A 13,116-nucleotide genomic window follows, 5' to 3' on the forward strand; every position below is an offset into this window, starting at 1 on the left:
AATTATTGTTTTATGTTATGTAAAATCACCGTTTGTATTATATTGTGTATATTGCTTTATATGTTGTTAGCTTAAAATATAGTTGAAAGTAGTTGTGGGGTTTAACACGCTCTCTGGTATTAAATTAAGAATCTAGGCAGCTTAATCCTTATTAAATACAATTTTGACAGAATTTAATACAATTATGTCTTTTTATTTTTAGGGGAGTTTTCAAAATCCACAATGGAAATCTTTCACCACCTTGAAGACAGACAAAGACAGCAACACAGGTTCATGCAAACTTCAATCCACACACACAGTTTTAAAAGGCTAAATTTCTGTAGGCATTAGAAACCTGAAGATTGGAAATTATAATTAGTATACAACAGTTCGCCATCTTTTTCCTATTAAAAAAATTGTACCTTTATCCCAACCATTAGTAAATATTCAAGTATACTGCACAATAACCAGTAAAAAATTGGCCAAATAATCTCTAATAAATGAAACCAAAGAGTGTTGACTATTTTCTGATTAGATTAATCTAAATTTGGAAATAGCGGCTATACTTGTGTTTCACTTAAAACACACCCTAAGATATAATAATCTGATTAATTTTAATCAAGTGTTACTTCCTTTTTAAAACTACCATCCACTGTAAACAGAAGGACCTACATGAATAAACCCAATATATTAAAATAATGTTGGTATTGAATTATAACCAATATATATTAAAAGTGCTTATCAGGGCAAATTCTATATAATCCACAGAGCAGAAAAAAATTAAATAGTCACCAATGGCATAACATATAAGTCACCCTTCTAAATCCTAAATATTGAAATAATAATTATATATCATATATTAGATTTCCATCTGTCAATTACAAATTGTAATTTCTTAATTGACAGATGGAAATTTTGATGGCACTTAGAAAATCTGTACACTGGCAGAATTTCCATCATTCAATTACAAAAGATACTACTTGGAACACATACTGCATATTATGCTGATACATTACAATATCCTAGATTCTTGGGAGAATTTGATGCATAGGAATGCCATACCAACTAAAGAACTGGCAGCTGAGATTTCACACTGTTGTGTATATAACAATTTTATTAACAATATAAAGTTTTATTAAAATCTATTGATTTAAAATTTTATATGCAAGACTATTCAGTACACCATTTATTACTTTTATTCTCTACTCAACTAGTGTTTAGTACAACCATGCACTGCTTGGACTAATTTTGGCACCACAACATCATTTGTCAAACTGATCTCTCCATCTTGTCCCACTTATTATATAAATTTATGATAGATTTAATCCAATGCTTTCCTCATTTTATACAGGAACAAAATCACGTTGCCTAGTTTATCATTTTTGACAGACAATTGCAAATAAAAACTTTTATTTGCTGAAGTTGATTATTGCAATTAGGGTAGAAACTGAACTAAAGATTACTCTTGGTTAGATTTGCTTTCTCACTGTCTTGTTAACAGGAAGTTTGAAGAATTCTACTGTATCTACATCTGTTTTAAATGGCAAGAGGAAATACAGTCAAGTTGAGAAACTAGTATTTATTTGTAAATCTTAATGAACTTCCTTATGGCATTTGAAACTGCCAACCATTCTCTGGAAATGAAAGGTATTTTTTTCTCTCAAAACAAAACTTCATGAGGCTGGTAGTTTGTAGGAAGCACTTTTGATAGACAGGTGAACATGAATTTAAGCATTTCTAGAGATTTTTAATCTTGAATTAAGCTGGTTATTAAGACCAGATGCCTGCAATTACTGCAGGTTCGAATCTCGCCAAGGCTCAAGGTTGACTCAGCCTTCCATCCTTTCTAAGGTAGGTAAATTGAGGACCCAGTTGTGGGGGCAATAAGCTGACTTTGTATAAATATACAAAAGAATGAAGACTATTGCTTAGCGCATTGTAAGCCGCCCTGAGTCTCCGGAGAAGGGCGGCATATAAATAAATAAATAAATAAATAAATAAAAATCTTGTTTAATTTTGAGCCCAGAGAAAAAAATAAAAAAACCCCACCATTTAATAATAAAAAGAGGTTCAATGAAACATAAAACATGATATATAAATTAATGTTGCTGTAGTCAAACATATATCTCTGTATGATTTCTCCATTAAATAACAGGTTATTAAAAACCCAATTATAATTTACAAAGTACTAATGGAACTAAAATAAGATTAATACACTGAAAGATAACCAAAAAAATCAACAAAAAATGTGATGCTTTCTTTCCAAACTATTAAATTTGCTATGATATATTTTGAATCTGAAGAGTAAACATAGTGGAACAGAGTGCACCTTCTAACTTTCCCTGATTTACATGAATCAAGCAATCATTTTCTTGTTTTTCCCTGCAATCTTAGTCCTCTGAGTCAGGCAAGCAGGAAAGCAGATAAAATCATCAGAAGAAGCAATGAATTCTCTTCTCTTCTGAAAATGAAAATATTCCTCCCCACTTCCCAAGAACACTAATCCTAACTCTTATTTTAAGAGGACTATATGTCATAAGCATAGCAACTGGAATAATTCAGTACAGAAAAGGCTTGTAGTTGCATCGGTATTAGATATCATTGGTGGGATACAAAAGTTTACAATATCTAGAAAATTTGTCATTTTTTTCATAATTCTAAAAAAAATAAAAATGCATTTACCTTTCCCCCCAATTCTTCAGTCCAGTTTAATTCCCCCAATTCTTCAGGAATAATGTAAATCCCCCTTTTTTGGGGGGGGTTCTTTTTTCTTTCCCCCTCCAGAAATATTAGTTTTGCAACTATTTATCTGAAATAATTATGTGATCAGAACTACTTCTCCATTTATATATTATTTAATAGAATGAGTAATTTTTATTTTTTTCTGCTACTTAGTCAAAGCAATTGCTGCACATAATCGTAAGTGTTTTCATTTTGAATAGTTCTATTTTAATTGTAGATTACACCAGACTAATGGAAACAAACACATTAAAACTAAGTACTTTCATTGTTTCATAAGTATTATATTACATTGGAACTACTGAATTTACTGTATTTCCTATTTGATTCATCCATCTCTCTCAGTTTGTAGCATTATCTGAATGGCGTAGGATCCATCCAGAAGAACCTAATATTGATGCTCCTAAAATAACATATAATACATTTTAAAAATCTACATTACACTGCTAGTACAACATAAATGTATCTAGCAGGTTTGGTTATTATTATAATATAGATTTTTTCAAAATGAAATATAATTTTTTTTGTTAAGAGTGCTTATCATTCAATGCTGTTAATATGATTTTAAAAATGTATTTTTCCAAACCATCTGCTATAATACCCGTCACCATGAACTTCTACTGAATTCTAATTTCAGAAAAACTATAAGGTAAGAAAGACACTGATTTCAACACTCTCACTCAAAACCTGGAAGTTATTAGACAATAATTTTATCAAATATGCAACAATATGAAATATATATAAATCATTTGAACATTGTCTAAAAGAGATAACTTATCAGGTGTGCTATAAAAGACAAGTTTTGAATGAGCCAAGCTCTGTGCAAATATATATATCTTCTTAGATAATTACTAAAATCATAAAAGTAAAAATGACAGAAATTGAAATATAGGGAAGAAGAAGAGCCTTTATAGTGCAATAATCTAATATATACTCAAGTGAGCGCCACTCAATTAAAGTACATTCTCCCAGATAAATGGCCAAAGAATTAGAGCTTTAATTTTAATAGAAAACCAGTATCTTTGTACTTTAAAATAAAAGTTAAAAAGCAAAATAACCATATCCAAGCAAGAAAGTATGCCTATCTCTCCTGTATGTTAATTCATCATTCACCATAGTTACATCCTTAGAACAGAAGGGTTCAATCATCATTCACATGTACTGCAAATGTTACAATTTTCAATTTATTGTCAATTATATTAGTTTGGTTAGCAGTTATTCAGAGATGAAAATGTGTCATACTTTTATTCTTAAAATAGGAAAGGATCTATAATGATTCATTTCAAGATAATTAGATCTATTCAAGAGGACCAAGTTACAAATGATTTATGCAGTAATGCTTACACGATTGAACTTCTTCAATATTTTAAACCATAAGCCATTTTTTTGGGTAGAGGAATGTGTGCATAAAATTAGAAAAAAATTAAGAGCCCATCTCCTTGATTAAATGACAAAGCAAAGTATTTTAGAAAATAAGCAAATAAATGGTTAGGAGAGTATTAATTTAATAGTAATGCACTGCAGCTTGCTTTGTTTTACAACTGAATTAAGTGCTGCATAGAATAAAGTGCCAGGAAGGAGCAAAGGATATTTTTTTCTAGTTCCTACCTATATCACTGGCTATCATCTTGGAAAACTTTCTGCTTTTGGTTTTCACTGCAAATAATATTTTGATAGAAAATGTCAATTTACTAAAAAGATAAGCTAGTGAAATCAATGATAATACTGTACTCTTAGAAATAAAAATACTATACCCTTTTCTATAAAATTATTCATTTTTTGTTCATCACCAGAATTGTTGGGGGAACCAGAACCTACATGAGTAAAGACAAGAATGAAAGGAATATAAAGAAAAGAGGTTCAAAACAAAATACATACAGGCAAGGAATTGGAACGGATTGTAAAAATAAAGAAAGGACACAATGTCCTAGTCTGCATCAAATGCAATGATAGTCTAAAATATATATCATCACTGAGTATGGATAAGTTTTGTATTTAAATTTTTTATACTGGTAAGAATGTCTATATAAAGTTCAGCTCTCCAATTATACCTCTTTCATCCCTTTGATGCCCACAGAATTTGTAAAAGGACCTTAGTTTCACAGACAACTTTGTATTTCCTATGTCACCATGTCATTATGTTTTCAATCAGTCACCATGTCATTATGTTTCATTATTTTGCCTAAAGTATTCATTTCCTAATTAAAGGTAATCAAACTCCATCTATTAAACAAGTGCAGATGATACATATTTATTTAATACTGTAAAGAAAAATAAAATTTGACAAGACTCTTTACATTTAACAAAAAATTTCATAGCATAATGACAGACAATATAATTTATATTTTAAATTCCAATGGTAAATTATATATGTAGTCAATCTAAATCAAAAAGAAAAGAAATAAATTAAGATTGAAAATACATCAGTGAAAGATTTATTGAATAGTTGATTATAAAGTGCCACTCTTCATTTCAAAGCATAATGATTTTTCTATTACCTGTAGAAGAGGAACTGAAAAAACTCTGGGCACAATGATTAATTTATATGAGTTTCCTGCTTTTAAAAAAGCTTATTTAGAGAACTTCTCAGAACATCTGCACAGGGCAAATCTCATATGTGTAATCTATAGAAGCCATGAAGAGTAACAGAATTGGCTAATAAAATTGAATTAGTGCATATTCAAAGGTTATGTTAGGATTTGCATGTTAGTGACAAGGAAAAAAAAACTCTATTACATTCTCTAGGATGACTTACCATTAGAAATTGCAATCCTATCTAAATTGAGATGATTCATGCAAAAAAATGAAAATACAAGGATACTTGTCTTTATTATTTCTTCAGGAGTATTTAAACAAAACTTAAAACACAGTTGCTTTCCTATATATCAAAACTTCTTAAGAAATAATATTTTACTTACCTGTAAAATTACTTCTAAAAATAACAAGACTCGATGGAAATAACTATTTTGAACTACTTCTTTCTAAGAATCTATGTTGAATTTTGGAGTATGCTTTGTTTCTTTCTTTCAAATGATAGCTAACTCTATTCTCCAATATTGGGTAACATTGCAATTAAGCTCAAATAAATAAGAGACTCTTCTCAAAATAAATTAAATACGTTTAAAAAAATCATGAAGATCCTGCAATTATTCTAAATTACACCGTCTATGACAATATGATCTATTTTTTTTTCCAAATTTTCTACTAATTCCTAAAGGCCTTCCCACCAGCAGTGGATACTTTTAGAGTACTTTGGTACCCTTTCCCTCCCTGCATCTCAGATTGCTGCCACTGTAATAATTCAGGCTACAGGAAAAATGATGGAATAGAATGAAATAAGTGATTGCTACCACCCATTTAAATTTAAATTGATAAAGGTATCATTACAGTCATATATTTAAGGAACATAGTACAAATAATTATTTTATATGCTGACTCAATTATGAATATTTTTGATACCATCACCGCGTTTTGTTTTTATTCTAGATCCCACTCTGATCTTTACATCTTACTTCCAGAATTAATATATATATATATATATATATATATATATATGTGTGATAAAATCTTGGATGTCTTCTATATAAAAATTATATCATTCACATATAAATTGAAGCTCATGCCAAAGTAAATTATCACACTCAATTGCAAACTTTTGTTTCTGATTAAAGAAATTATGCTTCTCAATAGAATGATAGAAAAAATGTCATATTTGCCTATGGTGAGAAAAACACTGCATGAAATTTCTGGGATTTAAGTTTACTTGGAAACTCTTGGTCCCAGGTAATTAAAACACCTCCCCTACATACTGTAATTATTTTTATTGCCAATAGTATACATAAATTATAAGTACATAAAAATGGATATGGTATAAAGATAATTTGTATATTAAACCAGGGACAAACTTTTCACCTGACAAAGATATTAACAAGACCACATACTTGCTTGAACTGTATATATGAAAAATCATTGTGAAGTTCATTGTGAAGTGCCTTCTGGAACCCAAAAATCAAAGAACACTTCTCCCCAATCATATAGCATTTTTAAACTATTTGCAAGTTTCATTAATTACCTGAAGTGGGTGACTTGCAACGATCCTCTTGTACTGTAGTACTTTCATTGATATCACAAAGACCTGCTGTAAAACAAAAAGCATACAATAGACTTTTTTCCGATTTTTAACAAGATTTATTTTGGAAAATAAAATACACAAGATTTTTGTTTATTGAGACCAAGTGTATAAATGTAACAAGTATATAAAGTGCAGCTGCACATGATTAATCTGGAACATAATACAATCTATGGTACAAACAGCAAATGAAACAGAATAACCACTCTCTGCTTTTTTAATTTAAAATGCCAGAATTCTCCATTCTGGAGAACTACTGTTTTAATTTAAACCCTCCCCACTTTCAATCTCTGAACCCCAGTACTCAATACTATGTGTGGATAGCATATTTTTGTCAAAGTTTTGCAAACTGGTTTGTAAAAGATTTTTCCATTTTAGAAGACAGATGATTATTATATTAAAGCGAACAGTGCAACCCCAAAAGACATTTTATTTTGTAGGCCCTGGTTCCCTCCCTCCCCAAAAAGTACAGACAAGACTGGTAATTTAGGGGGAAACTTGTGTGCAGCAAAATACCAGGGAAATGATGTAAATGATCAGATGGAGTGAGGGAAAGAAAATGAAAAAGGCTATGAAGAGCAATGAAGAGGTGAGGTAGGCAGGTGGAACAAATCAAGGATGAGAGAATGAAAGAACAAAAATAATCAAGAGAGACAGGTAGAAATATGTGCACATGACTTAGTGTACATAGAAAGTCTCTACTGCACAATTGTGCAGTCAGAAGATTTCAATTCAATTGTGCTGTCAGAAGATTTGGCATATGAGGGTGGAATCTGGTAATGGTTATACAGAAGAAAATCCTAAGGCAACAGAGTTTCTATTTGCAAGGCCCAAGCATCAACTATGCTATTTATTCAGGGTCTCACATTATTTATATTGTAGCCTTGAAGTAACCTTTTTATAAAACCCATTACTGTAGCATTTCATGAATGACCAATCGTCCACTGTCACTCATTTTATAATGGTATGTATGATACTTCTAAAAATTTCAAATGAGCCCTCGAGCCAAAACATTAGACTTGTATTATAGTAATACTTCACTTTTATTATATATTGTCCCAGGGCAAACTCAATTGTGCATTTTAAATATGAAAAACCCTTAAAACATAAATTGTTCATATTGCAATGATACTTCTTGAATTGCAAAAGATACAACAGTTGTTACTGTGATTAAAGACTCTCATTTGGTTTACACAGTCATTAAAAATAATTCCAATAATGGAATTTGGCCAGGCCTCTCCATATACGGGGAAGAATAAGCCACGCTTCCTTTCATCACGAAAGAATAAACTTTGTTTTCTCAGTTTGAAACATTCAAATGTGTTGAAAGATAACAGACTGGAAAAGACAGTTTATGCTTCATTTCTATTATAACCCTTTTAATTTCACTAAATACTGCATTTGTGAAAAATCAGTATAAATTACAATTTAATGAGTTGTAAATAATAGAGTTTACACACTTAGGGTCAAATAGTTTTTGCTGATTAAAACTAGATGAAAAGCCTATTAAGCAATTTAATAATGGGAATAACTCTAACACGGGAATCATAAACTGTTCATATCTTATCTTCAATTCACCCTTAAAAGATTGAAACTGAACCCCGCACAAAAATGAAATAGACATTGGCAGTCCATAGATAAAATTGGGGGTGGGTGGGTTGTAGTATGAGAGATGGTGAGGTAAAGCTGTAGAATTAGAACAAAAAATAGCACAGTGTATTGATTAAACTGTTGTATTAGGATTGAAATGACCCAGTTGAAATCTAGCTCAACCAACTGCATTACTCTGTTGCTGTGGAGACAAATTGAAGGAGAACCTCCATGTAACTTGCCTTAAATTCCTGCAGAAAGTCAGAATAGATACTGGAAGCAATATTCATATTGGAAGAGAAATGCTCTTTTTCTTTGTAGTATATTCCTATTGACTATTCCAATTGTGTTTTCCCATTAACTGGTAATTTTCACAAGCCCTTATGTCTTTTAGCCTTATGTCTTTTACTGATAATAAAATGGGGAGGAGAAAGGCAGAATATAAAGAAAAGCAGCAAGGGCTTAAAATTATCCTTCACTATCACCCCTTTTCAGAGAGGCATGTCTCTTTGATTTTGCATGAAGCTGCTGAAAGAATAGTAGATTCAAATATTCCTGGGAAAACATCTGACTGATGAGAAGATTCAAGAACTAACTGGGAGATAAAAATTATTTTGTTACATAAATAGAAGCCATGTCACTGGTTGAGATGCATATTGTTAGCATTAGAACTTTATAATTTAGACATGTCAGCACAAGATAAATAATGAACAGTACTCTAGTCACTTTTTAAAGGGCTGTTTTATGGCATACTTCTACAAAAACAACTTTGATGAAGTTACTATGTTTGAATTGAGTGAAAGTTTACTACTTTTTTAATAGCATTTTTGGTGAAAGGATCTATTTTTTTCTTTTGTTGCAACTAACATATGCAATCATTTTATAATTCTGCAATTACTACTAGTGGGAGTGATTTTTACCACCTGCAAACTTTGCTTTCTAATACTTTTGCCACTTTTTAAAAATTCAGGTAAAAAATTTGGGGTAAATAATTCTACTTTTCTGGAAACCATATACATTGTGTAATATAGTTATATATAATAACTCACTCTATATTTTTACTCTAACATCATATATTGTAACTAGACTTAAGAAAATAAAGGCAGCCTGAGATAATCTCTTTCATACTTCGTATATCTTACTTCTCTTTCCTATTTCTGCAGTAGAATATCCTATACTGATACTGTACTATCCTGTACTGATAGATCAATATGATGGGTAAAATGCATTTATGTGTCCTATTTCATTTGAAGTCATAGTGGTACAGAAGTATCTTACTAAAAATTTCAGTATACATCCTGTTGTAATTATTGTAAAAAAATAAAATATAAATTATTTTATATGTTGTAATTATTATGAAAAATATAAAATATAAAATATTTGACAAATTCAAAGTTACTATGCCAAATACGTGCAATTACTCCTTCCTCATGAAGAAAACCCTGACAAGTTATTCCCCAAATAAGAAAGCTTTGAAGAATAATCATTCTTGAGCAAAAGCAACTTTTAGTGAATTCTTGATGGTTTCAGAAAAATCTGGGTTCTTGCTTTATTGACATCTCCTTATTCACCAAGGAGAATGGGAAGAGAAGAGATGATAAAAATTTAATGAGGCTTAAGAGAAGAATCTAAACCCTTAGCAGGATATATGCTGACCATGCCAATCTGAGAGAATACAAATGGAGTAGAATCAATTTTTGAGACCATCATGAAAGAAAACGACCATGTGACCGAGATGTGTGGCATACATACTAGCTTGTGAAGAAACACTCTGATGTCTATTACGGCAGGGTGAGAAACTATAACCACCAAATGGTGAACTTTACAGGCTTCCCATCCCTCACTCATAGGGATCCAGTAGGAAAAGATTACTTTGGATTTAGTTTAAAGTTGCAGCATTTTTTGCATGGTTATTTGTAAAAACCAGACATTGAAACATTGTTCAATTAATGACAATATACAGGTAGTCCTTGACTTAAGGCCACAATTGAGCCCAAAATTTCTGTTGCTAAGTGAGGCAGGTGTTAAGTGAATTTTGCCCCATTTTACAACCTTTCTTGCCACAGTTGTTAAATGAATCAGTGCAGTTGTTAACATAGTTTATTAAATACATATGGTTTCTCTATTGACTTTGCTTTTAGAAGATAGCAAAAGCTGATGACATGAACCTTGGACACTGCCGCTGTCATAAATATGAGCTGCCAAGCATCTGAATTTTGATCACATGACCATGTGGATGCTGTAATGTTAGTAAATGTGAAAAACGGACATAGGTCATTTTTTTAGTGCCATTGTAACTTTAAGCAGTCACCAAATGAACTGTTGTGAGTTGAGGACTACCTGTAGTGACATTGCTACGAAAAGAAGAAGAAAAAAGCATTGCTGAAAGGAACAGCAAACGCCGATTAAATTTTTCCTTTCTCATCTGACAGTTAACTTTCATCTGGTATGAACTATGAACTATGTAACATGGCAGGAAAATTCAAATACTGAATCTGGAAAAGGCACCTTATTTACTGGCTTGTAAAGAGACCAGATAAGACAGTTTCTCATAGCCTCTTTCCAAAGCCTATACTAGAAGGTACCTGTAATAACTAAATAGTGCTGGTGAGATTTGGCAATTGTTGGCTGTAAACCAAATACAGCACAGTGTAACTGGCACAGAGAGATGAAGCAGATATGGAGAAACCATGCATATTCTGTATCTTGCACTAAAAGCATAACAATATGTTTCTCATATCTTTTATCTTTTATATGTAAATATAAAAATCCATTTTTCGTTCATACTACAGTTAGAAAATTCTAACATAAAATAAATCTCAGGAAACATGAATAATTATGCTGAACCTAAATCTACTACATTGTCATTAGATAACTTACATATGTTAGAGGTGAGAAGATTTTTCACAGAGTCTGAATATAAGCTAGAGTGGCCACACATGCAAGAAACAACAGCCAGCATGCCTTAGTGAAGCAATAAAAAGAAAAGACAAAACACCAACATTTTGCATTGGAAGCCAGGAAAATCTACGGCAGATCTTGATTTGAGTAAAATATATTAGAAATAGAATCTGCTTAAAAAAATTAAAAAATGAAAACAGAAATTATTTCTATTATTTGCCTAGGAGAAAGCTACAAATGCACTTTTATACAATTACTTCAGTTTATCACAATTTAGAGCTACTATAAAATCTTTGAAAAAAACATTAGTTCTGGTCCTGTCCTCTGGGTCAACAGAAAAAAAATGTCCATTTCAGTTTATATGTAATATTTGAAAGTTGCTATCGTATCTTCTCTCAGTCATCTTTTCTACTGAGTTGACTCTTTAAGGCTTGACTTCCAGATACTTCACCATTTTGGAAGTCCTTCTCTGAACTTGTTCTCATTTGTCACCATCCTTTTTGAACTGTGATGCCCATAACAGTATTCCAAATGGGATCTGACCAGGGCAAGAGTAGAGTTAATAACTACTTCCCATGATCTGGACTCTATTTTGTTAATGCATCCTAAAATAGCATTTGCCCTTTTAGCAGCAGTGCCCCACGGCTGGCTGAATTTAACTTGTAATCAACAAGAACAGTCAGATCCTTTTTACACGTATTACTGCCAAGCAAGATCTTCATCATTCTATACATTTTTCCTATCTAGATTTAGAACTTTAATTTTCCTGCCCACTAAATTTCATTCTATTAATTCCATTCAATTAATTGCATTCGGCCTAACTGCTCAAGATTGTCTAGATTTTTTGAGTCTTCTTTCATCTAAATTCCTTCTCCTCCACTCAGTTTGGTATCATCTATAAATCTGGTAAATATTCTCTAAACAATCTCATCCCAGTCATTAATAAAAAAAATAGTTGAGCAGCACAGAGACTAGGACTGTGCTCTCTGACACTTCACTTGATACTACCCTCCAAGCAGAAATGTTAATGACGAGTCTTTCAAGAAGTCATTCAATCAACTGTGGGCCCAGCTAACATTTAACTCATATTTTACTGTTTTATAAATGAAATATCATGTGGTACTCTGTTGAAAGCTTGCCAAAGTCTAACTTCACTAAGACACTGTACATTATGTCTACAAAGTTAGTAACTCTATCAAAGAAGGAAACGAAGTTAGACTCACATGATTTATTTGTGGCAAACCCATGCTGACTCCTGTTAATTGTAGCGTGCCTATCCTAGACTTACAAACACAGCTGTAAAGAGAGCTACTTTAAGAAGGTATTAACAGCTGCCTAGTCCTAGTGAGTAGTGTTCAGCACTTCCAGAATTGTCTGTTCAGATACAGGCCACACTTCTAATGACAGAGACTGTTGATTTTTTTAAGCCAATCAAATTTAATATACTATAATAAGTATGGAATTTAAAAAAAAATAAAAATGAAAGATGGGTGAAGCGTTGGGGGTTATGACTGAAGTAATTAATTCAGAAATTTGCAAATAGAAATCCATGAGGGAGAATTTGAAAACAATGAGCAGAATATGATAAATTGATACTGTTTAATTGAAAAAGGTGTTAGTGTCTGAACAATTTAGTATGAGTAAGTCTGTCCATGACAACCAGAAGGGAGGTTTTCTAGAAGAAAATCCTACTATCTATGTAGCTACTATCTGGCTTTGATTACTTGTCATTTTCAAAGAAAAAGCTAGTAATCCACACTTCTAAAAAGCAAAGTATA

General features: G+C 31.5%; 1 protein-coding gene across 3 annotated transcripts in view; it reads right to left on the reverse strand.

Moving 5' to 3' along the window:
- The window catches only part of STXBP5 (syntaxin binding protein 5), a 112,394-nt gene that overhangs the window by 14,738 nt on the left and 84,540 nt on the right, over window positions 1-13,116 (reverse strand). For 2 of the 3 annotated variants that reach the window (XM_070932659.1, XM_070932658.1), the window contains exon 19: window positions 6,791-6,856. In XM_070932659.1, the coding sequence (XP_070788760.1) occupies window positions 6,791-6,856 (66 nt within the window). Of the gene's footprint in view, window positions 1-4,326; window positions 4,375-4,472; window positions 4,533-6,790; window positions 6,857-13,116 lie in introns of all 3 variants that reach the window. The other variant, XM_070932660.1, reaches the window with a different exon arrangement.

Source organism: Pituophis catenifer, unplaced genomic scaffold (genome assembly GCF_029215685.1).
Source record: "Pituophis catenifer annectens isolate HBS135680 unplaced genomic scaffold, rPitCat1.0.hap2 SCAF_1, whole genome shotgun sequence".
NCBI lineage: Eukaryota > Metazoa > Chordata > Lepidosauria > Squamata > Colubridae > Pituophis > Pituophis catenifer.